This window comes from Lontra canadensis, unplaced genomic scaffold (genome assembly GCF_010015895.1).
Source record: "Lontra canadensis isolate GAN:19392208 unplaced genomic scaffold, GSC_riverotter_1.0 scaffold16, whole genome shotgun sequence".
NCBI lineage: Eukaryota > Metazoa > Chordata > Mammalia > Carnivora > Mustelidae > Lontra > Lontra canadensis.
This window is the reverse complement of record NW_022631010.1, coordinates 15,320,406-15,347,258: the sequence shown is the minus strand read 5'-3', so window position 1 is coordinate 15,347,258 and position 26,853 is coordinate 15,320,406. Positions and strand designations below refer to the sequence as shown.

Below are 26,853 nucleotides of genomic sequence, written 5' to 3'. Positions count from 1 at the left end.
CATCTCCCAGGCTATTTGGGACCCCCTGCCCTTCTCTAGTATATTTTTGAATAATTTCAAGACTTCTTGACCACCGTGAATCCACCAACTAGACTTTTCAGAGACACAAAACTAGAAGAGTCTGACTTTAAAGTAATACTTAAAAGAAAATGCAGATGAGAACACTATAATAGTATGATTGTAATTTTAAGCCCCAAACCATGAACTCACAGAACTTTAGATCTCAAGTTTCACTCTCCCTATTTTACAGATGAAGACACTGAGCCCTGTGTAGGTAAATGGTGAAGGCCACACGGAGGACTTTTACAGTTTCCATGTTTATTTCATGGGATGGGGGCACATGGGTGGAGTCTTTTGTTGATACTGGACCTCTGTTCCAGTGGGGCTCCCTCATTTGAATCTTGGCTCTATTTCATCTAAGTTATCTGTCCTGGGTTAAGTGTCTTCCTCTTCACAGTAACCTCAAAGAGAATGGGGAGGTTTCCTCAAGATCAGACATGTGAAGCCAGGAGCAGACACAGAGTAAATGCAAGCTCCTTCCCCTGACATCCATCCTTCAGCTGGGTGGAGAAAACAGCTTCACTATGCAGAGAGCTTACTGTTTTCCATGTTGCAACCTCCTCCACTGAAAAGAAATTTAATGATCCAGACAGCTGCCGTTGGTTGTGGGCTTACCACAGACTGGGCTTCTGCCAAGAACGAGGTTCTATGATCTTATTTAATACTTACAATAGAACCCTATGAAGGGCACAGAACCGTAGGTGACAACACTGGGATTTGAACCCTGATCCCAGGCCTCTCTCCAGATCCAGAATCCTCCATATTCTCTCTCTATATAATGAGACTTAGATGGTTTATGGATGGTGACAGTATTATTGTTATTATTGTTAGTATAATTATCATGATCATAACTGCTTTTGTGGAATTGATGGATTTCTTAGATTTGGTATCTGCTTTTTCTACCTTGATACTTGCCTGAAACTGTCTGATTTGGCTGACTCTTTTTTTTAGGAATTATGAAAAATTGATTTATATGAGGCATTTGTGGTGGGGGTAGGGGGAACTTTGCCCATGGTGGCAAACCACAGCAATAGATTAAAAAAAAAAAATACAGGAGTGAAAATTCAAAGGAGGCTTTGTGTTGATGTTGACAGGGTATGTGTCCATAGCACTTTGTTAACAAGTAGAAGTGCATTTGTGAACTGTTGATTTCACATTATTAACCCTGGCCTTTTAGAAAATTTTGTGGGAAATAATTTCATTTTTTGGTGACAGCAACAAATGAGAACATCCACTATGTTCCAGAACTCCAGTCTTGGTTAGCCTTATTCTGCAGATGAGGAAACTGAGGCCCCAGGAAGTACCGAGCCTTTTTTTAGAGGTGCCCTGTTTCCTAGCTATGTATGGGCCTTTGGAGGTCACAGTTTCACTTTCACATAAAGACAAGATTCCGTCAGATGAGATAAAAGGAAGCTCTCTATGAAGGAAATCCAAGGAAAGTGGAGGTTTCCTCATACAAATAAATGCCACACTGATTCAACCACTGTGGTAGATTGCCTCCAGATATGGCTGCCTGCAAGTCTTCCCAAACTTCTACACACAAGCCAATCCTCCCATCAAAATGTGGGTTCTATCTTCCTTTCCCTTAAATCTGGGCTGACCTTTGGCCATACTCTGACCAATAGAGCATGGCAGAAATGATGCTATCCCAGTTCTGGGCCTTGCCCTTAAAGGACTGGCAGCTTTTCCTTTCATTCTCTCAGAAGATAGCACTATGTTTTAAGGAAGTTCTGGCTTGATTGCTGAGTAAGAAGAGCCTATAGACCAAGCACCCCAGAGAAGAGAAGGGAACAATGTACTTTGGCCAATAGCTAGTATTGAGTGAGGTCATTTTGGATGTTCCAGATCCCACCTGGACTCCCAGCTGAATGCAACCCCATGAATGACCCCAGCCAACACCATGTGGAGCAAAAGAACTGCCCAGTGGGTCCAGGCAACCCATGTGGTGTGGGAAATAATAACTCATTGCTGTGTAAGCCATTATGGTCTGGGTGGTTTGTAACACGGTATCAGGTAACAGGGCAGGACCCATTGCTAGCGAAGCTCAGATTGTGGTTTGGTGCCATGCCGGCTTGGAGCCAGAAGTCCACACCTGTCTCTGCTGTCCTCCTGAGATCATGGTGGTAGGACACAGGCCCAGCCATGAACAAGCCCAGTTGCTGGAGTGAGTTCTCTGTGTAACTGATGGGACTAGTTGACAGTAAAATGCTAGTGGTCCGGTCCAATTAATTTCAGCTATAATCAAAGTACTTCAAACACAACTTTCCTTTACTGGAAACAAGTTCTGTTTACTTGCAGTTGGATTCTGTCAATTCTGGTTAAAGGAGATGCCCAGTCTGCTCTCCCTCAGCTGATCCATGCTCCCACAAGTCCAGGCCTGAATGACATGTGTTTAGATAAAGGCTCTCTTCCCAGACTGGCAGCTGGCACAGATCACACAGGGAGAAAGATCTGGGCTTGAGGTTATAACAGCCCAGAGTCAATAAGATTATTTCTGAAAAGTAGCAAGTTCAAGGCTAGTGAGTAAACTATTCATAAAATTGAATTATTAATTGAATGACTCTACAGTAGGGTCTTTCAGTCTTGGCACTGTTGACACTTTGAGCAGGTTGATTCTCTGTGGTGGGGGCCTGTCCCGTGCATTGTAGGATGCTTAGCGGTATCCCTGGCCTCTGCCCACTAGAAGCCAATAGTACTCTGTGGCTGTTGTGCCAACTGAAAATTGTCCAAATTCTCCAAGATAGGGGCGGGTTGTGGAAGGGAATCACCTTGATAGAGACTGCTCCTCCAGGGTGACCCCAAAGACTTTATAAATAGGGTATCATCTGAGGGCTGACCCGAGGAGTTATTGATGGGGATACATAACGTGGGCTGCTGGAAACTTGCAATGCCATCTTTGCAACTCTACAGTAGCACTAGGGACATCCAGAACACCAGGTGCTGGGACAGTGAGGCTGAAGGAAAAAACCAAGATGGTACCTGGCTCATTATTATTACTATTACAGTTACTATTATTATTATTATTTTAAATCGAGGAGAACGCACTTCTTTTTCCCAAGAAGGGTGGAGACACGTTTCTTCTGCTGCTTGTTATCCATTCATGGAATGGAAATGATGCACACTCTGGCTGACTGGAAAGTCCCATCAGATCTAAGTCTTCTTTGCGAGCACACCTCTCCTTGTAGGGAAGTTAAGCTCTCATTCCCTTACATCTAATATTGTTCGCTTTTCCATAATTATAAGAAACAACTCCCTCAATTCTTTGAACATGAAGATTGTTTGAGAACTGATTTAAGGAGGGAGCACTCTGAGATGATGTTTCTTTGACGCAGGGACAAGGGCATTCGATAGAAGAATGGCCTGGAGGCAATTTCCATTTCAGTAGTGATAACCAATTCAGACAGAGAATGAAACCAATTCCATCACAACTGCCTTGTACAAGCTCTCAGTGGCTTAGTGGGTGTTTTGTCTGCATGGCTTCAAAGCGGTGGGAAACTGAGCACACCTTCAGATGCTAAGTCCAGCTGCTCCCAGCTCTGGATCAAGAATTGTCTTTGAGATTAGTCTTAACCTTGTGGAAAATGTGCTGGCTTTTTGTATTCTAATGCCAACAACTGGCCCAGTTCAGCAGGCAACTTGTGTTTGGGTGCACTCTCCAATTAGAAGCATCTGGGTGCCTACCAGCAATGCCATGAAGGCAAGAAGCATTCCTTTTCTCTCTCTCTCTGTCTTCTCTCTCTCTCTCTCTCTCTTTTTTTTTTTTTTTTTTTTTTTTTTTGAGAGAAAGAGCTTGCGAGTGGGAGGCTGGGAAGGGACAAAGAGAGAGTGAAAGTAGAGAATCTTAAGCAGGCTCCTTGCTCAGTGTGGAGCCCAATTCAGGGCTCCATATTGTGACCCTGAGATCATGACCTGAGCAGAAATCAAGAATCTGATGCTTAACCAACTGAGCAACTCACACACCCCAGGCAAGAAGCGTTCTGATGTTGAGTAACCCAGCACCCCCTAAGCCTTTGAAACTGTAGGGCAGCCAACGGTAGTGGAGAGAATCAGTGCAAGTTATCGGTGCCCTGGGAGGACATTTCTGAGGACACCTTCACAAGAATCCAGCCTCTGAAGCGTTCTGTCATATGCAGAGACATTGAAAAGCCAGGTGACCCAAGGCCTGACAGCTCACATTAATAGCTCTGGCTTCAGTCCCTTCATAATACCTTACATCCAATTCATTTTTCCATGGAGCTAGGAGAGGTCAGACTTTCCTCAGTTGTCAGCTCGCTGTGGGCCCCAGTGCCTAAAAATGTCTCTGGTTATTTCCATACCTGTAGATGCCCTCCACTAGGATGAGAATCTTCTTCCAGGCTCTGCGGATTCGAGGCTGGCCGTAGATTACAGCATCTCTCAGGAGCTTCTCAAGGCTTTGCATGTCTTTAAATAATACCAAAAAGAAACTGAGTCATGAGAAGGTTTTTCTATCCTCCCCCATTTTCTTTTTTGAGACAGCATCAGATTTCTTGGGCTCAGGCTCAGACCTGAGCTTTTCAGGGAGCAAAATCAGAATCAGAGAACACCTGGGGGGAGAGAAGGGCTTACATTTTAGTACAACTTAACTCTGACAAGATGACTCGTGGGGTTTGTATAACAGGCAGAATCAACCCCCACTGGAGGCACATTGTTTCATAAGCTCTTAAAGGCTCTCCTCTCCTGCCTCAACAGAGATAGAAATGCTACATTACATGCATCCCTGGGACTTCAGCTTTGTTACCAGGTTGAAATGAACTCACAGAGATATCATAAATGAACACTCATCAACTGTTTAGGCATGAGCATGTTAGAGTTAGTTGAGTTTGTACAGAGTGGTGGCCTTGCTGGCAGGTGTCTCACTATCTGTACTTTGAGACCTGACCTTCGATATCTTCCATCTTTGGAGGTTTCAGAACTCCCAGTCAGGGGAACCATCCGCACTCCTTTGCAAATTATTTGGAAACATCTGGACACATTAGTAGGCGCTCCCCATTATTAAGCCCTGTCTGCATTCCAGGTATCCTTCCAGGCATATTTTTTGTAAGAACTCTTCTAATCCTTACCATGACCCTACAGAGGAGGCATCTTCATTTTATGTTTCAGGAAACCAGGGCACAGGAAAGTCTGGTAAGTCTCCTGAGGTCATGATCACAACCAGCAAAGCCAGGATTTGAACCCATGCAGTCTTGTACCATGACCCACATTCGGAACCACTACCTTCGACAGCCTTAAATGAGAGCTGTTGTCCCTTCTTCAAGCCCCATTCTCATGTAGAACAAGGGAGGGTGGATGTCTGCTAGAATATTCTTCTTAACTTGTGGCATCAAATATAATTAATAGTGACTTTTTATTTATCTGCAATCACATGTAGATGACCAGGCTTTGGTTGAGAGACCATTGGGAAAGACTGGTCTACATTTCAGCTGCATGTGTGCGCGCGCACGTGTGTGTGTGTGTGTGTGTGTGTGTGTGTGTGTGTGTGTGTATGTTTAACCTGCAAAGCCCAGAAAGAGATATAAAAGGCAGAGGCTTATGGGCTTGTTTTTTTAGACTCCTTGTATTTCTACTGTGTGGCTTTTTGTTTTTGTTTTTGTTTTTTTACCTCCCTGAGCCCTCCCTTTTTGAGAATCTGAAACCGATGTTTCTTAGTCTGGAATCTGATTGTAATTTGGAAAGACGGAGATGCTACTAAACAGCTGACCTGTTACATAATGTTCTCCAGGAATTAGAGACCCCATTAAAAATGCTCATAGAATAAACTTAGTAGAGATAAATCTAAAACGGCACAGTCTCAATATTGGTTTTGGTTACTGCTACAAGAAGCAGGTGTGCCAAAGAAACAGCTATTCGTTGGGTTATCACTGGTCTAAGCTCAAGTTAGCTGAGGTTCTTGGTTTCAATGGAGAGCCCTGAAACTTTACCTTTTAGTTCCCAGTCTGTGGTTGGATCTGCCTTAGGGCTTCCTTACAGCGTTAATCCTAGTGCACAATATTAGTGCCAAATCAATGATCATTCAATCAGTTGCCTTCCCATGGAAAAAGGAAGGAGAATAACACATTGGATCTAAATAGAAATTCTGAGAAAGGATAATTGCCTGATGTCTGCAATAATATTTCTTTAATTATTGTGTTTGGGGGGTTTGTTTTAAAGACAGGCAGGCAGACATCTTCTGTCTTCACAGATGTCATGTGTTTTAGTGACATGACATCATTACCCACTAGATGGCAGCCAAGGAAACGAAAAGCAGCTCTTCTTCGTTGGAGAATTTCCAGGATAATAAACCTTAGCCTGTATGGACATTTTTCTTTAGGCTGGGTTCCTAAGATGTTGAAGGAGCCCCTGTGATTGAGGGAGACAGCTCCTTTTTCTATAATCTACTGCAGGCCTGTAAGTCTCTGAACGGAATGAAGAGATGGTGAATATAATCATTCCTGTTTCAAGAGTGTTTTTCTTTCTGGGAATTGGAATTTATAAGTTTTGTTTGGTACAGAAAGGACACATGATCAGTGTGGTCCCAATTCCATAGTAATAAAAACAAAATCAAGTGAACGAAACTCCAGCCATTTAAAAAATGACTATTCTGGGGTACCTGGGTGGCTCAGTGGGTTAAAGCCTCTGCCTTCAGTTCAGGTCATGATCTCAGGGTCCTGGGATTGAGCCCCACATCGGGCTCTCTGCTCGACGGGGAGCCTGCTTCCCCTTCTCTCTCTGCCTGCCTCTCTGCCTACTTGTGATCTCTGTCTGTCAAATAAATAAATAAAATATAAAAAAAAATGACCATTCTAAGGTTTTGAAAAATATGTATAGGCAGAGATTATTCTATTGTTTAGGCAATCAAATAGGTCCCATACATATTATAGGCTTAGCATGGGATTAGGTTTAAAATAAACACCACTAAAGAAAAACAGAATGTTCTCCCCATTCTTTTAATAATAAGCAGGACAGAGAACAAGCCTTTCAATGGCCATAATGTGTTTCATGCATTTTGCTGATGGAAGCTAGAGGAATCGTGGTCCCTTCTATAGGAGGGACCTGTTCCACTCAAATAGAGAGTTCCACAGAGCTGGGCTTTGGTGAAACATCACACAGCTGCTGGTGTCCACACACTGGGATTCTTGAGCAGGGTGAAAATCAATAAGCCTTGTTTCCCACCTTATTTCCAGTAAGCAGGAACTCACTGGCCCCTTAGAAACAGAGAAGCTGGGCAGAAAAAGGGATGACTTCACTCAGTGTGGGATTCCAGACCCACATTAGTGTCTGGAAGCTTCTCTTTGGTTCTTAGGGTCTTGCTCTATTAATGCTAAGAGCTTGCGTGGGTTACAGACCCGCAGGATTTAGGGCTTTGTGGTTTATGTTCTGCAGGCCTTGGGAGAGTGTACTATTTCAGCAAGCCACACGCTAACATCTGCAAGGGATTTTTAAATAATGATGCTTAATAAAGCACTTATATTTGCATTAAGTTAATTCTCATGACACCTCTAAGAAGTCGGAAAGAATGATTAGGTTTTTGTTTTCTCTGATGACCAAACCAATGTCAGAAGGTTTGTAAAACCAACCACCCCAAAACCAAACCCAAACAAACCAGTTTCTCGTTGATGTATAAAGAAAGGTCTGAGAAATGGAAATTAAAATATAAAACCAAATTTGATGCCCTCGAGGCGCACACACACAACACCACAATATCGTTCTGAACTTATTGCACACTATAGACTCGTAATTTCGCCACAAGTTTGGGTATCAGCAATGCCTTCAGCATCATTCGCCACCGTCTGGCTCACTGAGGTGATTTCCTTTGCTTTGTGAAGGACTGAGAGGAGCGAGCTGGCATGATGTGGGATGAGCTGTTAGCTATCAAAAATGAAGGCATGGAGGCCACATTCTGGTGATCCGTGCAAAGCAAGCCCTGGTTTGTCACAGGTATGGTGAATCAGATTACTGAATTGCTAAATACTTGGAATAATCCAACGATGTGCCAGAAACTACCATCAGGCTTATGTGACAAATACCCTTTGAGGGCTTGTTCCTGAGCCTGTCCTTAAATTCAAAGCCCTGATAATATCAGCACGCCTCTGGATCCAGGGCCAGTCATGGTGGTTGCGATGATTATCAGCTCTGTTTTCCTATGCTGCCCAGTGTGGCTGATGGTTCTTCCTCTGTCCTACAGGGCTCCGTGAAAACCACCTCGAGGTGCATTTAGCTACACCCTCTGCTTCCCTGTTCTGTGGGCTCCTCACCAAAAATATCATCACGCCTGCACATGACAGGCATTCATCAGCTATCTCTTAAGTGAAAAGACGGTTGGATGATGAAGGAACACTACTGGTTACTCTAAATCCTTGCTCTCCATCTGTCCTCCATTCTTCTTGTTCTTTTGGAGATGCCCAGTTTCATCCTTGAACATTGAACTGAAATGTGAACTGTGAAGCAATATTACTCAAGTGAATGGGAACGATGATAAATAAATTATACGTACTTTTTAGATGATGATGGGGGAAATGTACCTTGTTTAGCCTTTGGGGGAAAGCATAATCATAATGGCTAACTTTGGTAAGCAAAGTAAATGTTTTTGATATTTATGGGGGAATTTCTCATGCATTGAAAATTTGGTACATTAAGTTTTGCAGTTTGGGTAAATAGTTTGGTTCAGATTTTCTTGATAGCCCTGTGGGTATGTGGAGAGGTGTTGCAGGGCCTTGGGGCAGGTCTGCAAGAAGCAAGGTGATCTCCTTGCAAGGGCACCAAGGCAACTGGGAGTAAAGGACCAAGCTGATTTGAAGGGGAGGCAGGTGCTAGGGGCAGGGCCTGTGTACCAGAGGAGAGGATCATACGAGCAACTTGACCATTGAGGTCAATGAAGGAAGGTCAGATGTGACTTGGGGAATGATGTGGGAGCTCAGAAGTCAGTGCTGGGGTCCTGCGTCTCAGGTCAAGGGCAACCAGTGCGAACCGTGGCTGCATCTGCCTAACCCAGCTGCCCTGCTCAAGGAGAGTTGCATGGGAGAGGGAGAGGCAGGCTCCTGCCCTTCACCAGCCAGGGGGAGGCAGCTTGGAAAGGAGGTAAAAGTGCATCATGCTTAAGAATGGGAACTAGAGTCAGATCTTGGTGTACATTCCAGCTCTGCTTCTTATTAGCTCTGTGTCTCCTTCCCACTTTGTGCCCCTGTTTCTTTGTGTAAAAAAGGGGATAATCCTAGCAGATGCCTTGTGTTTATGAGGCTCATATGAGTTAGTACATGTAAAAGGCTCATTACAGCAAAGGTTCAGTACTGTTTGTTGTTAGAGCATATCGAGGCGATCACTGTATTTATTAATATGGAGGGCACGTATTGCATGGATCACTGGGTGTGGTGCATAAACAATGAATTCTGTTACACTGAAAAGAAATTAAAAAAAAAAATCCAAAAAAAAAAAAAAAAGAAAGAAAGAAAGAAAGAAAAAGGAAAACAATCCAGTTCAGGAGTCCAAGTCAGACCTTAAGATCTAAAATGTTGTGGCTCATAAAAAGTAGTCTCGGTGCTGTTTCTAGGTTTGAACTTCCACGGAAACAATACTGTTGAGCCCTCAGAGGCAGAACCCAAGAGTTTCCCCACAAACATTGCACTCATTCTTCTGTCTCCTCTTGGCCTTTAAATGCCTTTAGGTAGAACCTTGGTTCTGTTTCTCCACCTTTACAAAAAAAATTAATTAATTAACTAATTAATTAATTAATTTATACCAACTTCTCCAAATTCTTGGCCTGCCCAGGGCTCTGACCCCATTGCAACTCTTCTAGCTGAAAAGACTGCTTCTCCTCTCCAAGACTAGTTCAAGAAGCCCTTTGTGATGCCCTTGAGGACAGAGATTGCCTTTACCCTTGCTAAGTGTGGTCGCACACCAGTACCATTGGCGTTACCTGGGAGACTCGCAGAAATGCTGAAGCTCAGTCCTCACCCCAGATCTATTGCATCCGCGTCTGTATTTTAACAAAATTCCTCTAGTGAATTTAGTGTATGTTAAAGTCTGAGAAACATTATTCCAGAATCTAGGTCCCATGTCATTATCAGTAAAGTGAGCAAATTCAGAGAAAAAAAAAAAAAACACCTCAGTCCCGAGTTACCAAACCTCTGGAAGAAGTTGTCAGTTTTTCCAGAGAGTTAAAATTTATCCAGGGCTTGAAGTCCTGGAAAGCCAGGGTGTTAATTCTCAGCCTGGAGGATGTGTTTACCCAGGGCATCCAAGTGCCCCAAGGGGCTGTGGACCACTTCCTCAAAATGTACCAGAATCATGACTTAGGGGTCCCTTCTTGGAGCTGACTCCTTAGCTTTGGTTATGAAATGTCTTAGGGGGTCCCTGCTTGGAGCTGACTCCTTAGCTTTGGTTATGAAATGTCTGAAGAGTCTGATTTGTGACACCTGAGGAGTCATGAAGGCAACCAAAGGACTGGCTAGTTCATTGAAGCTGCCCAAAGGAAAAAAACAGAAGGAGATATTCTTGGCACTTCCAGAGGAATCCAAATTCCAGAGGAATTTAGAGGCCACACTTTAGGATTCTGAGTTAAAATTTGGGCAACTAACAGGATAAGCTGTCACACTAAACTGAATTTTACACAGGAGCCCTACCTCTGTGGGTCCTACATTCACTCTGCCAGTAGCTGAACTTAACTTAGTGGGTCAGAGCATTAGCGAATACCATACGGGCCCTGCCTACATCCCTCAGCCCACCTCTTATTGCAAACACAGGCCATTCTTTGTCCAAGGGCTTTTTTTTCCCCCTGGCTGTGGGGGCCATACTCAGTCTGAGCAGGAATAGCCTCCAGTCACCCACAAATGGGAATTGGTGTATAAATAATGCAGCTTCCTCACACCTCAAGTGGGATAACACTGAGGTATGTCTACACTGGCCTAAAGAGGTTCCTAGTAGGATTGAGCTTCAGTTGTCTATTGTGGTAGCTTGCTCGACAACATGCCCTTTGTTGACTGCCTTTCCTTCTCTGTCTCCATTCCCTGCTCATCTGCTGGTGCTTCCCGGGGTTCTCATCCTAAATAAATCACTTATACTCAAACCCTTGCCTCAGGCTCTGCTCTTGGGAGAAATGAACCAAGAGAAGAGCAACACACTTGGGTTTGAATTTTGACTCTGGCCATTTATCATGTGTGATGTTAGGCAGGTCGTTCAATCACTCTGAGAATCAGTTTCCTCTTAACAATGGAGAGATAATGGAGAAAACTACGAATATGGGGTTTTGTTAAAATTAAATGAACTGATTATATAAAGGGCTTAAACATAGAGTTTGGCACCAGGGAATGAAGAATAAATGATAGGTAGGGTCTCAGTAATTGTCCATATTCACTATCTAGGAAGAACTAATCTATTGGTGATAAAGAAGTCTGGTACCCAACTTTGAATTTACTACCACTGAAAATGTTCTTCTGAGTCCCTGGAGAGTTTCCTTGGAAACTAGCCTTCACGTGTTCTGATTTTGTTCCCTTTCAGAATTTTCCTTCTGTTTGATCTCCTTTGGTCCTTATTCTGATTTTGTGGGAAATTGAAAGAGAAATGAGGAATAGCTTCAAGTTAGTCATCAAGATTGTTCAAATAGGATTTAAAGCTTGCAATGGTCTGAACAGGTTTAACTGTTCCTTAGGTATATTCTACCCATGCATAATTCAGAAATTCAAGGGTCCAGAATTCTGATTTATACACAGTTGCTGTAAATAGCAAAGGGGATTCTCTAGTACTGATTTCGCGCCTCTCCTCCACAAGTCAGGGGAGTATCCTCAACGTGTAAGCAGAGGACCCAGGCAGGGGAGAGCCCAGGAGAGCAGAAGCAGAGAGTTGTACAAAATCCCATCATCGTGGTGTTTAAGAACGTTCGGTCGAGGTGGCCATTCTTAAGAACCTGTCTCACAAGTTACTAGCTTCTATCTGGGCTGGTTGCATGCCTCATACACAAACAGGAAGGCAATTTAGTATCCTCTACATCTTCTTTACATTATCATTCCAATCTGCATGGATGCATATTAAGGATTAAAGCATCACCATTTACTGAGGAATTTAGTGTTCTCCTGGGAATGGCAAAGCAAGAAAGACAGCCAGCAGTAACTGAAGCCTTACGTATCGTGACCTCATTTAATTCTTTCCCCTCCATATACCATTCCACTTCTCTCACCTCTCGAGGAACAAGTCATTCAAAGGACCCCAGAGGTACCCCGGCTCCCGGAAGTGGCTGTTTTCATGCTATGAGCACAATATCTGGGAAAGTACACACATTTGCAAAAGTAGTAAGCATGTCAGTGAGTGGGAACAAGGGCTTTGTGTGTCTGGGAATGAAAGTGTATTAGTTTCCTTCTAGGCTGGCAGAAATTAGCACAGACATGGTCAAAAACAACATAGATTTGTTATCTTACAGTTCTGGAGGCCAGAAATCTGAAATCCTCTCCCTGGGCTCAAATCAGGGTATAGGCTGGGTTGCTTTCCTCTCTGGAAACTCTAGGGGAGAATCCATTTTCCGGCTTTCAGGGGCTTCTGGCACTGCTTGGTGTGTGACCTTTGCCCACTTCAAGCCTGCAGCATCTTTCTCACATGGCATCACTCTGACACTCACGCTCCTGCTTCCCTTTCCTACATTTAAGGACCCTGTGATTACACTGGAACTGTGCGGACGATCTCTATGTTAATGTTCATTGTTGAGCAACCTGAATTCTGTCTGCAGCTTCAATTCCCCTTTATCACATAATATAATATATTCACAGGCTTTGGGGATTAGGACACAGACTACCCCCCCAAGTAGGCTCCATACCCAGCATGAAGCCCAACAAAGGATCCTGAGATCAAGACCTGAACAGTGGTTCAGACAATCGAATGAGCCACCGAGGTGCCTGCAGGACATGGACATCTTTAAAGGCCATTATCCTACCTACAACAGAAAAGAGCAATGGCAGCTCATACATGAGAGAATTTTCACTAGATGATGGAGTTTGAACCCTTGCTGCACACAGCTCTCCGGTAGTTGGAAGGGGCGGAATTTACACAGACAGCTCCCGGCTTCCCCATTGAGCAGTTGTAGGATCTTGGACAAAGCCCACATCTCCTCATTGGTAAACCAGCACCTGCCTCATGGGGTCGTCCATGAGATTAAGTAAGTACATAAGAGAAGGACACTAGCTCAGGATCTGCCGCAACATAAATTCTCAGTGAGTGCTGGTTGCTGATATAAAATAACCACAGTTAACCTTCATTATAGAGATGTAAATGAGAGCTATTCTCTGCGTTCTGTGAGGCCAAAGGGAGGGCATGAGGAATAAGTTACTAAATGTTTTGAGAGCTTTGTAAAATTGGAAGATAAAATGAAATTCTTGAATTAGAATTTGAGCAAAGGATTAAGGAATTAAAATGTTATTTGAAAGTAATAGCAAACCTAACAAAAAAATTGCAAGAATAAGAGTACTACAAAGAACACCTACATACCCTTTGATCTAGATCCATCTATTAACATTTTATTCCATTTAATTGATCACTTTCACCTATCTATTGATTGATCAACTGATTGATCTATCTATTTTTATCTCATACAGTCTTTTACTGAGCTGAAACGACTTTGCATATATAATGGTATTTCTGAACATTGTAGCGTGTCTTCCCTAAGAATAGGGTATATCCTCTTATGAGAATACAGCAAGGGTCAGAAAACTTTTTCTGTAGAGGACCAGAGAGTAATACTTCAGCTTTTGTGGTTACACATTCTTCTCTGTACTTTATACAATCTTTTAAGAATGGGAAATCTATTCTTGGCTCCCAGGCCATAGCTTGTTTACCCTGGATGACAGAGGAGCTATCGGCTTCAGTACATTTAACGTTGATACCATAGTCTTATTTAGTAATATCTAACCCTTCGCAAGTTCCAGTTTTGTGAACTACTCAGGAATGTCCTTTATAGCACCTCCTTGTCTCTTTCGGAACCCAGAGCCCCACATCGGGCTTCCTGTTCGGTGGGGTGTCTGTTTCTCTCTCTCCCTCTGCCTGCCGCTCCCCCTGCTGGTGCTCTCTTCTCTCTCTGTGTCAAATCAGTAAATAAAATCTTTTAAAAAAAGAAAAGAAAAGAAAAGAAAAGAAAAGAAAAAGAAGAACCCAGTCCAGAGTCAGGGACTGTATTTAGTTATCACAGCACTTTGGTATCCTTTAATCTGGATCATCTCCTCAGCCTTTCTTTGTCTTTTACAATATTTGCGTTATGTGGAGAATACATTCCTTCCCCCCCACCCCTGTTTTCTTTTCAATAGAACATTTCTACTTTGATGCTGCCTAATAATAAAATTCAGTATTCTGATCTGAATACTATGTAAGTCATGTTGAGTCCTTCTCGGGGTATCGTATCTGGGGATACACACTGTCCCTCTACCCCTCATCAATGATGTTAGCTTTCACCTGCTGTCCAGAAGGTGTCAGATTTCTTCCCGATGTAGTTACTATGCTTCCTTTTGGATGTATTTTCACTGGAATTGTTATCCTGAGCTGGAATCTGAAGTAGAAGATATGATACAGCTAGCTGCCTAGGGTGTTATGGGCTGGACCAGGAGAAGCCGGTTGAACAATTACGGAGAAGTTGGAACTAATGGAAAGATTCAATCCGTGACTGAACTGCATCACTTATTTGAATATTTAAAATAAGGTTGTTTTATAGCGGTCTGTTTAGAAGTTTTCCCATTATACTGTTTCTGCTAAATTATGTGTGTGTTTGTGTGTGTGTGTGTGTGTGTGTATGAACAAAAACGTGGAAATAATCTTCACTGATGTGTTCCTGTTGTTGGCATCTATTCTATATATGCATGAATAAGAGCAGTATTTTTTGGTAACTGTTTGTGGGACTGGAATACAGGTGGTGATTATCCCCTTCTCTTCATATTTCAGCCTCAGCCAACAGGCAAAGAATCAATTCAAGCCATCCCCTGTCCCACTCCCCTCAAAAGAAGGGTTGTTAACATAGGGGGGCCAGGGCCTGACATTCCTTTGCCATGTGGGTCATAGGAAACTATCTCAAGAAGCATTAGCCAAACCCTAGTTCACTTTCTGACCTATGTCCTATAGGCTTTCAAGTTTCTTGCCTCCATGCAGACCAAGAATGGTTTGTCATCCAAGTTTTCCCATTTTGGCTTCCTCGCCAGTGATGAGGGGTGTAAAGTAGCTGGGTGAAAGGACTCAGAGTCAGCTAAGTCGTTTTAGATTCATAGGAGGAAGAAGTGGGAAATCATGCATGGGTGTCCAGCTCCTGCCACAGCAATGGTGGTTAGAGAAGCTGTGTTAGTTATCTATGGCTATGTCACAAATTACCCCCAAACAACAAACACTTATTATCCACAGATTCTGTAGGTTAGGAATCTGGGAACCTTAGGTGGGTGTTCTGGCTCAAGAAAGTTGTGAGCTGCAGTCAGGATGTTGGAGCTACAGTCATCTGAAGGCTTTAGTGAGGCCAGACAATCCCCAAAGATATCCCATTCACAGGGTTGTTGGCAATAGGCCTCAGCTCTTCTGCACAGGCTGCTTAAGTGCGCCCCCTAGTGATGCCAGAGGGAGGAACAGGCAAAAGCCGTAATGCCTCTAAAAAACTAGCCTTGAGAATGACATACCATCACTTCTACTGTGTTCTTTTGACCACATAAGCCAACCCTGAGACAATGAAGGAAGGGGCTACCCAGGAGCATAAATGCCGGGAGTTGGGGAAGTCACTGGAGAATCATAATCGTAGGTCCTAGGTTGGAGAGTAGGGAATTCTTTTTTTTTTTTTTTTTTTTTTTTTTTTTTGGTAATTTTATCTATTTATTTTACAGAGAGAGACACAGTGAGAGAGAGTGAACACAAGCAGGGGGAGTGGGAGAGGGAGAAGCAGGCTTCCTGCTCAGCAGGGAGCCCGATGTGGGGCTGGATACCAGGACCCTGGGATCATGACCTGAACTGAAGGCAGATGCTTAATGACTGAGCCACCCAGGTGTCCGCCCCCCGCCTTTTGTTTTTAGAGTAGGAAATTCTTGGTTAGTGAATAAGAAAACTCTCTGTTGTTTATATATGCTTGTCTCTCTCTCTCTATCATCTATCACTACCCCTATAAAGCCTTCAAGGGAAAAGTAGAGAATGGTAGAATTTGGGCTAAATTCCATATAATAATACATACAGAAGGTGTACAACAACTGTTTTGGGGACAGCTCATCTTCACAATCCATAAACATATTGTCATTTCCACCAGATTGTGTTCAAAGCTTTAACTTAACTCAAAGCTTGTATCTCTGTTTTCACTGCCACTAGACATGGTGGGGGGTGGGTTTACTAAATGCTTTGAGCAAATACAGTTCATCCAGAGAACAGCACAGAATGAAACAGGACTGTCCAAACACTTTTTGTTGCTTCTTCAAGTACATATATCTTCGCTTGTATATATATCTTAGTGGCTCTACCTTAACTGGCCAGGACCTTTTTTTTTTCAGGCTCTTCTCCAGTAGTTCAGCTTCACTCTAGAGCTTTTGCTGCTCTTTACACACTCCAGATTAATCTATTTGAAATACCCTTTCCCTATCTCTGATCAGAATTCTCATAATCCTTCAAAGTCTTTGGCAGATACTATCATTTTCATGCAATCCCCAAAGTGAAATGACCTCTGCATTCTTTTGGGTCTTCATAATGTTTTCTACAGTCCTTTAGTGGTACTGGCAATGAAAATGATGAGGATAATAATAACCTAATAACAGCAGATACAAGCAACTCAGAAGTTTCCATTGCCAGGCTTCATGTTAAGCAAGAAGTTTATGTGCCTTTTCCAACATACTGTGAAACAGGCATTGTAATTACCCTCATTTTTGCAACAGGAAAATTGAGATCCAAGAAGTTTAAGTAATTTGCCAAGGATCACATGCTAATAAGCTATAGAACAAGGACACAGATGCTTGGGCCAAAGCCTATATGTTTTTCTTTTCAATACCAAAGATATTGTATGATAACAATTATATTTTAGGAAAACTTATTTACAAGGAAACTGACAGAGTTTAAATGTAAAATTCAATGAATTTTAATAAGAATGTACACATCAGCCCAATCAAAATAATAAACATTTCTATCATCCCAGAAAGTTCCTTTATTCCTCTTCTCACAAAGCTCCTCCCCCAAAATCAGGGGAAAACAGCGTTATGATTTCTATCACCATAGATCAGTTTTACCTAAAAGTTTCTTTTATTTACTATAAATAAACTCATATAGTATGTACTGTTTTATGTCGGGTTTATTTCATTAAAAATTTTTCTTGAGAATCATCCATGGTGTGTGTATCAGTAGTGTATTTCTTTTTTTTATCAGAGGGCCATATTTTATTACATAAATACAGCACAGATCTTTTCCATTTTCCTGCTGATAGAAATTTGGGTTGTTTCCAGTCTTGGCTATAATGACTAAAGCTTCTATGGACATTCTTGTACAAGCCTTTGGGTGGACATACACTGGAAATTCCAAGATGAGGAATTTATGGGTCATAGTATAGGGACATATCTGCTTCTCCTACTAGATTGTAAGCATGTGCTGGGTGGGGAGAGTGAAAGGAGGCATTATTTTAAGGAAGAACATAACTTTTTTACCTGACTGTAACATAGAACTTAAGTCTTAAAACTTTCCAAAGGCAGAATTATAGAAAAGGAAGAGTTATAACACTTCTGATAATCGAACGTCGGTCTCCTACGAGCTCAGTCATGTCTACAGAGGCTACATTACAAGACCACTAATAACAGTGACATTAATGTGTTTGGGTTACACTTAGCAATCGGGTGTTTAAAGCACTTCAACCATTTGTTTCAGGTCAGCAGAGGTTAACAAGCCAGTAGTGAATATAAACATAATTGTGTTTCATGAGGCTAAATTCCCAGTTGGAAGAGCAAGGACAAAGCCCCATCAATAATCTTTACTATCCTCTAGAAGCAAGCAGCAAATGTTGGGATAAATTGATTGATACTCACTGTTGTGTTTGAAGATCCTTATGGTTGCACCTGAGAGTCGGGCCCCAAGTACAAGAGATGCATGATTTAACTCATCACTTAAAATGAGGCATCCCTGCTCAGAAAGCAAGCACACAAAACACACAAAAAAGTAAATAAAATTAGAGAAAAACAACATGTGGGAACAGAAAGACACTTAAAGACCTGTAACATACACCCCCCAAACCCTCTTTAATTTTAAAAGGACAAGTTTCCCTGATGTCTATGTGGAAAAAGCCTGTAGACAATTAGCTGATAAAGATGGGGATTATTTTGAGGGATTACATCTTTAACCATTTGCATTTGAAAAGAGTTCAAGACCTTGGTTAAATGCCAGTTACCATTTTCTAAAGAGTTAATCTCTTTAGATATACTTTGTTAATTTCTTTGGATATACTTTGGGTGGGTTGTGGTTTGCTGGGATTCTTCCATGCTGTGCTGGATTATTTGGGACAGTTTTGGTGTACTCCCTCTGAAGGGCAGTGGTCCTTTCTGCAAGGCCTTTCAAGCCCTTGTTTTCCTATTCTCATTCTCTTCTGTATTGACATCCTTGTAGATGAAAGCGTCACTGCTTTCCAGCTAAAAAGTTGCATTTGGAAAAGTGTGGATGGCAATTCAGTCTGAGGTGAGCGATAAAGATCAATCGAATTTACTGCATATAAATTATAATCGTGAAATTCATTTTCTTTTTTTAATTTGAATATTTCTGAATTTTAAAATTGCTCAAGTGAACCAAAAATGCAGAGACAAATTCTGGTGGCCATTTGTGGCCACCCAGAATCTTTGAGGTCTTGCTCATATTTTGGAAACTTCACACGCGACATGTTTTAAGTTTTGGGGGCAAGAGTCAGCAATATTCTCATACCTCCATACTCTAGATGTATGTGTGTGTATTTATAATTTTTTTAATGAGCATTTGACAGTTATTTGTAAACCTCATGATACCTCACCCCTAAATTCTTCATCATGTATTTACTAAGAACAAGGACATTCTCTGGCTAAATCACAGTGCAATGATCATACCCAAGAAATCCAAAATTCATGAAGTGCTATCACCTAAGATACAGCCTGAATTCACATTTCCCCCACTGTCCTACTGGTATCAGTGTCTTATATTATAGATGTTTTATTTCCTTCTATTTTTCTTCAATGCAGAATCTAATCAAAGATCATATATTGCATTTAGTTGTCATGAATCAGATTTTTTTAAACCTAAATCTGGTTATGACACTTGCTTACTTAAACTGAGCCAACCAAATTCCCACTTTTCCTCAGAAAGAATTTCCAGTACTCAAGCATGACTATATATGAGGCTTTTTCCAACTTGCCTTCACCTCTGGTCTCTTCCTCACCTACAACCTTACATTTTAGTTCGTCCAAAGCTCAGTGCTTTATGCATGCTGCTCTCTCTTCCTTATCTTAAAGTAAAAACTCAACAGGTGAGTAACAGATTCAGTTTCATATCACCCACTTTGCACAGACATCTTAGCTTTTCCCAAGAAAAGCTTGGAAGCAACTCTTTTGTCCTTCTCAATGGATGTGCATGGCTTTTCTGTGGTATTCATCCTATTTTATTTGGTGCATTGTTTCCCCCACTAGACTGTAAACGACATACATCTATAAGGCATAGGTCTTATTCATCTTTTTATGCCCTGTATCTTGCTTTATATGTGGACAAAGTTGTTTCTCAATAAGTGATCTGTTGAATGAATAAATGGAATGAGTGGCATGAGCAAAATGTTTTGTTCAAATAAATGCCCGATAAGCATTTTCTACATTCTAAGTGAGGACATGAGAGCCTTAAAATCTCATTGATCTTGCTAAACAATCATCAAAGATGACATTTGATCCACATTTAGGACTGCAATTCTATAAACAGAATATCATTATAGACAGATTTGCTGGACTAAGCTGGTATATTAATTTAAAAAGCTGGACATTCAATCAGCTTTTCCCAGAAAAGGACCTTCGCCATACTTCTAATGAAGGACTTGCTCAGAGTTGTAATTCTTAGGGGTAACACAGCAGAAGACAGTTATATTGACAGATTCTCACCTTTCCGACTAGTGCAGGGATATTCATTGAGTTAGTTGCAAATCCCATCCCAAAGACCATAGCTGCTTCTACATTCAGGAACTTAGCCACAAGGTTCTCCAATTCTTCATGCTTATCCAAGGTTCCTGCATGTGAAATCATGGGATGAGTGAGTCTTCTCTTCTCAACAAGTTTGGAAACTCAAAATCCAGTGCATACCCGTCACCAAAAGACACGTGTAAGAGATATATTTGCCACAGCTGCCATCAAGAAACAACCCACATGTCCACATACTGTCAAATGGACAAATTAAATACCTTGTGGAGGTATTTACATAGTGGAATTAAACACCGTAGTGAGAAGGAGGAGTCTATTATGCTATACAACAAAATGAAAAAAATCTCACAAGTATGTTGTTGAGTGCAAGAAGTCAGACACTTATACACTCATATAGGCTGGGTCCATTTATATTAAGTTTATAAACAGACAAACCGACCCTATGTGTTAGCCATCAGTATAGTTAATTTTAAGTTAATTTTGTTGCAAAAACAATGAGAGCTTTGAGAGTCTCTCAATGTTTTGTTTCTAGATTTGGGTGCTGGTTACACAGGTATGTTTGCTTTGTGAAAATCTTTTGAGCTGTATAGTTAGGATTGGCATGTTTTTCTACGTAAATACTGATAATGCAATAAAGTCTACAAAAGATACTATAATTTTTCTCTCCTCTCACCCTACCTCCCTCAAGTGATTAATTAAATTATAACCCCTTCCAAGGGGTCCTGCACTTAAATCCAAACAGATCCCATGATTTCTATAGATATTAGTAAATCTAGTTATAACTTAGCGAACCTTTGGAATGTGCTAGATTTCAAAGCCCACTATTTAGGTTATCTCATTTAATCTTAAAGGCACCATAATGCAGATATCATTACTTTACAGATTAGAGACCTGAGGTATAAAGAGGTCACAGATGAAAACCAACAGAGATAATTTGGTCTAACTCCAAAGTTCACGTTTTTACCACTCTGCTACCTTTTATATGCTTATGCTCTGATTCCTTCTCATACATTACCTCTATGCCTTACTAAGAGTAAATGTTAACGATCCTCATATTTTTCTTTTTGCCATCACTTTAACTTCTAGATCTGCTGTGTCCAATATAGTAGCCGCTAGCTACATCTGGTTAGTGCAAGAGTTTTAAATTGCATTTAATTTTAGTTAACTTTATTTAAGATTAAAAACGGAAGCACTGTAGGGTGCCTGGGTGGCTTAGTGGGTTAATCCTCTGCCTTCAACTCAGGTCATGATCTCAGGGTCCTGGGATTGAGTCCCACATTGGGCTCCCCGCTCAGTGGGGAGCTGGCTTCCCCCTTGCCTCTCTGCCTACTTGTGATCTCTGTCTGTCACGTAAGTAAATAAAATCTTTAAAAAGAAATGGAGTACTGTAAAATATTTTCCACTGAGCACAACTTTATTATTCATGTAGGATTATATTCTACTTATTTCACTTTAAACAATGAAAATTTAGCGTCCGAATTGAGATATCCAGTAAGAGTAAAATATACATTATTTTTTGAATACTTAGTACAGCAACAATAAAATAATGTAAAATAGTTCATCAATATTTTTATATTGATTACTTCTTATTTTATTTTTTTAATTTATTTGACAGATCACAAGTAGGCAGAGAGGCAGGCAGAGAGAGAGGAGGAAGCAGGTTCTCCGCTGAGCAGAGAGCCCGATGCGGGGCTCAATCCCAGGACCCTGGGATCATGACCTGAGCTGAAGGCAGATGTTTTAACCCACGGAGCCACGCAGGGACCCTATATTGATTACTTTTTAAAATGATACCATTTTGGATATTTTAGGTCAAACAAAACATATTATGAAATTAAGTTTACCTCTTTTCTTTAAACTTTTTTTAATGTGGCTACTAGAAATTTTATTATTATTTATTTTATTTTTTAAAAAGATCTTATTTATTTATTTGACAGAAAGAAAGATCACAAGTAGGCAGAGAGGCAAGCAGAGAGAGAGAGGGAGAAGCAGGCTCCCTGTTGAGCAGAGAGCCCAATGCGGGGCTCAATCCCAGGACCCTGAGATCATGACCTGAGCTAACGGCAGAGGCCTAACCCCCTGAGCCACCCAGGTGCCCCAGCTACTAGAAATTTTACATTCCACATGTGTCTTGCATTATATTTTTATTGGACAATGCTGCTCTACACGATACACTTGACAGAACATAAAAATGTACAAGTGGAGAGATGTTGTAATTTGCAACCACAGAACATAGAAGCAGATTTAACTCAGATTTAAATTAGAGGGATATTGTTAGCATATTTGGGCCTACTATAAACTTGCTTTGTTCAACTAAGGATCAACATATTTTACTATACATAGTGTGACACCAGAATTTTATTAAATTGGTAAATTATCTTGCTTACTGTGCTAACATGGTGAAGAGTTAAACTTAAGAAGGCATGGATTAGTGAGTTCAGAGTTATTTTGCATTTAATATGAAAGAGGACATTTCATGGATCATCTTTGTCCTTCCTGAGTGGTCATATTGTCATACAACAGATGGCTGATGGCCCTCTTCTTGATCTAAAATTCATTTACCCCCAAATTGTCAGAAACCATAGTTAAACAAGTATTCTAGCAGAATCAATTTTGGGGGGTAGGGAGTTAAAAATCTAAACTGTCATTTAAAACTTTATTAACAAAGAGAGAGAGAGAAAAGAAATACTAAAATTTAAAGATAAAACATGGGCACATAATCACTCATGAGATTTGTTTTTATCTAACGGAGACTGTATCCCAAGGGAAATGTCCCCAAAGATATGTAGTGAAAAGACCATTGGTCTGGGCATGACAGCCTTGGGTTCTGGCCTAAGCTCTTCCACTAAACCGTTGAGTGGCTTCTGGCTACCTTTTCTCGAAATTTCCAGAGAGATTGGGAGAGGTGCTGTTTTAGGCTTCCCTGATGTTGGGAATGGTCTTTCCTCCACATAATAGTCTTCTTGTAGATCCCACTCATTCTTTGATGTCCACCACATACGATGTCTTTTCTTGGATGCTGTTCTTAGTTTCCCCAGGCAAATTTGGTCATTTTCTTCTGAGATCACATAAGTTTCATCACATAATGATTATAGCACTTACTAAGTTGAACATTCATGAGGCCATCTTCTCTACTACAGAAAGAGCCGTTGGGGTGCCGATACTGTGTGTTGGATGTTCATCGTGGCACAGTCTAGCACAGTACTGGTACATACTAGGAGCTTGTTGACTTGCATGCTGTCTTTTGATGGAGAATAACCCCAGAACAGGGGATGTCACAGGGAAGAAGGTCAAGAGGTCACATGATGCTAGGGCAACAAGGTGATTAGGTAATGAACTCCACCTTGAAAACAACCATAACTGAAGAAGGCCTCCAGCAAGGATGGAGGATGCCCAAACATTGCCACCGTGGTAAATTTCCCCTTTCCTTTCTAGAGAGTCAGGTGACAACTGTTTACCGGCCCGGTCACCCAGAAATAATGAGTAGAACTTCACGGTGCGTCTCTATGATGTCTTCCTCCACTTTCATCTTCCCCAAGTCTGCCATCCAGGGGTTTATCTATAACAGATGCATCACTAGAAGTCCTTAGGATAATGTAGAATGTGTTGTAAGCAATGAAACAGCCAAGCAACTACTAAAAGTGGGTATATCCAAGAACATCCTGAGAAAGTGCCCTCTGTGAGTCTTCATCATTAGCCCTGGCTTGTGCAGAGGAAGAAGAGAGGAAATGCAAGTGTCCATATTAGGTCTCCAGATCCAGTCTTCTTCTGGATTTCCAATGGTCAATCAGAGAGTAAACTAATATTCAAATATACCTATTCTTATGACCACATGTCTCACAGCTGAGTTACAAGTGGTTTTGCATCTAGGGGCTTACCTTCATTTGTGGAAAATAACAGTCCCCACTCCCAACTCCCATTTTTATAGACTATCTCTATTTGGTGCTCGCAGCTCAAACTTAATAAACAGTTATGAGAGAGTCTCAGGATGTCTGGACGTTTTCTACGTCAGGAAACCATGCCTCTCAAATTCACACTGGGCTGTCTGGATGGGGTGTTCATTAAGGAATACTGAAAGTATGGCTCATATGTATTAATCGAGTGCTGCTTTCTTCCTCCTGCTCTTCACAACGAAGAACTAAAATGTAGGAAGACCTTGGGGAAACAAAGCAGTCACAAAAACTGGATGAGCTGCAAACATTAGGCCAGATCCTAATGGGGTGGAGATGTCTGAGTCATGTCAAGTTGAAGTTGGTGGTCTGAGTACTTGAGTGGTTCTAATAATTATATTCAACATTTTGTCCTTGTTATGTAAATATTGTAAGTTTTTTTAACCCCTGAAAGTAGGGCTACAGTCCTTACCCAAGGTACAGATAAATTCATATTGATTTTTATTTCTCTCTGACTTTAGTGTTTTTTTAGTCTCTGAAGGTCAACCACAGTCACAAATTGGCTAGTGACAATGGATCTCCAAATTGCTATGTTGTGCATATATTGACACTTGTTCTCATCCTGAAGGTTTATTTGCCCAATGGGATACTGAAAACCTGCTTTGTGAATAAAAGACTAAATACAAGTTGGATGTCTCCTCTTCCCAGCTCTCTCAATGGTATTTCCACATGCCAAACACTGGGCTTGCCGCCATCAGTCAAATCAATAAAAATCAGACACAGGAGAAAATACCAGTATTATGTTTATGGACTGTGTACTTCTGCTGGATTTTTACTAATACTGGCTGGCTCATACTTTTTAGTCAGAACATAAAGACTGCTGGCTTTCAAACGGATGCTGAGTAATAGTAAAGAGTGTGGGTGTTATTAATAAGCCTATTTCACCCCCACCAATTCTTCCCGTGTGGTACATGTGAAGACTATTTTCCAAACTGTGACTGTAGTCCTTTTTGTCCTGTTTGTAGATTGTTTCTTAGACTTGATCTGGGAGAAAGTTGGCATTTGTCGTCACAACCTGTCAGCAGGCTCACCTGGCTGTTCCAAATGTGCCATGGATATCATCCCAATCTGAGCCGCTTCGCTTGAACTGGGGACATGGATGTGGGAAGCTAGGGGCAGACATTGACAATGCCCTTGGTCTCCCTCAAGTTGGTATTAGTGGCTATAAAGGATATACATAGGGGCTGATGTCAATGAAAGAAAATCTGTATCCTCAATGTGTTTGGATGTAACAGGATTTCTTGTCTAAATGAAGTAAAAAGAGACAAACTTTGATGTACACTGATGTGCCTTGGATTTGGAAATCTGGACAATTGCTAATAAATCTAGAGGATTCTTTTTCCCAAGTTGCCATGAGGGCATGTGCTTACCTACAACAGCAAACATGTTATGGAGGTCCAGAGAGAAAATAGTTTGGACTTTGTGGGCCAGATGGTCTCTGTTACAACTATTCCACCCTGTTATTGTAAAGTGCAAGCACCCATAGACAATACACAAAGGAATGGCTTTGAGTGTGTACCAATAAAACTTTATTTGTGGATACTGAAATTTGAATTCTATGTAATTTCACAAGTTGCAAAATAGTATTTTTATTTTTTCAACCATTTAAAAGCATAAAAACGGGGTGCCTGGGTGGCTCAGTGGGTTAAAGCCTCTGCCTTCAGCTCGGGTCATGATCCCAGAGTCCTGGGATCGAGCCCCACATCGGGCTCTCTGCTCAGCAGGGAGCCTGCTTCCCTTCCTATCTCTCTCTGCCTGGCTCTCTGACTACTTGTAATCTCTGTCTATCAAATAAATAAATAAAAAATCTTAAAAAAAATAAAAGCATAAAAACTACTTGTCACCTGCAGGCAATACAAAAGCAGGAGGCAGCTAGAATAGTCTGGTGACTTTCGATGGGGATGGTCTCCGATTTTAGCTATGAACAGTGTGGGGTAGTGTCAAGAGTTCTTTGGTGGGACTCAGGAGAACTGGTCTCTACTTCTGACTTCTCAACCTACCGACCTCAAAAACATTGATTGGCAGCTTATTAAAAAACCCTAGGCTTCATGTATCTCATTTTATGTTATTTGTGTGGGTGGAGAGAAGATGGTGGAAAAGCCACATATTCTGAAATTCTATGAGTTTCAACTTTGTTCAGCCAACCCAGGTATTACCTCGCTGGCAAGTATTTTACTTACATAAAATTATTGGGATATCTTGTTGAGTTGTTACACCTGCTTGGCTTTGTTGACTTACAAGGCCAAATCTACACTTGCAGAAATATCTCTTCTAGTTGCAATTTGGTTGTGCTGTTATTTCTGTCATTGTCAAGAGAAGGGCAATTACCTTGTCAGAACTATAACAGGTATCAGGAAATTGCCCAAAGGCTTTCAGAAACCAAGAGTTACTTTCATTTTCCTACTCTCAAACAATTCCTCTGAGAGTCTGTTTCCCTTTACAAATACTCTTAAAGGAAAATAAAGACGCTTGAGAGAAATGGAATGAAATCTCATTAATCAGAATTTACAATAATTTCGTCAGAGAGGAATCGGCACTGTTTATGAAGAAGAGTTTTGCTGTTGTAAATTAAGAAGGTGAAACTAATTGATGTGGGGATGTTTACAGCTTATTTAATCAAATGCACAGTTTTAGAGCATGTTTATGGCATTGGTTTGCATAAAACTGTTAATTACAATTGCTTTTTTTTTTTAAAAAAGAAAACAAAATCTCTACTTGGTAGCAATTTGTTAGAAGCTGCTTATTTGCAT

The 26,853-nt window shown here is 41.2% G+C and overlaps 1 protein-coding gene across 1 annotated transcript in view; it reads right to left on the bottom strand.

The window, feature by feature from the left end:
• Positions 1–26,853, bottom strand: part of SPTLC3 (serine palmitoyltransferase long chain base subunit 3) — a 138,411-nt gene that overhangs the window by 50,536 nt on the left and 61,022 nt on the right. Inside the window, exons 5-7 of the mRNA XM_032859192.1 lie at positions 20,118–20,242; positions 18,045–18,138; positions 4,377–4,482 (exon numbers count right to left, since the gene is read on the bottom strand). Coding sequence (XP_032715083.1) covers positions 4,377–4,482; positions 18,045–18,138; positions 20,118–20,242 — 325 coding nt within the window. The remainder of the gene's footprint in view (positions 1–4,376; positions 4,483–18,044; positions 18,139–20,117; positions 20,243–26,853) is intronic.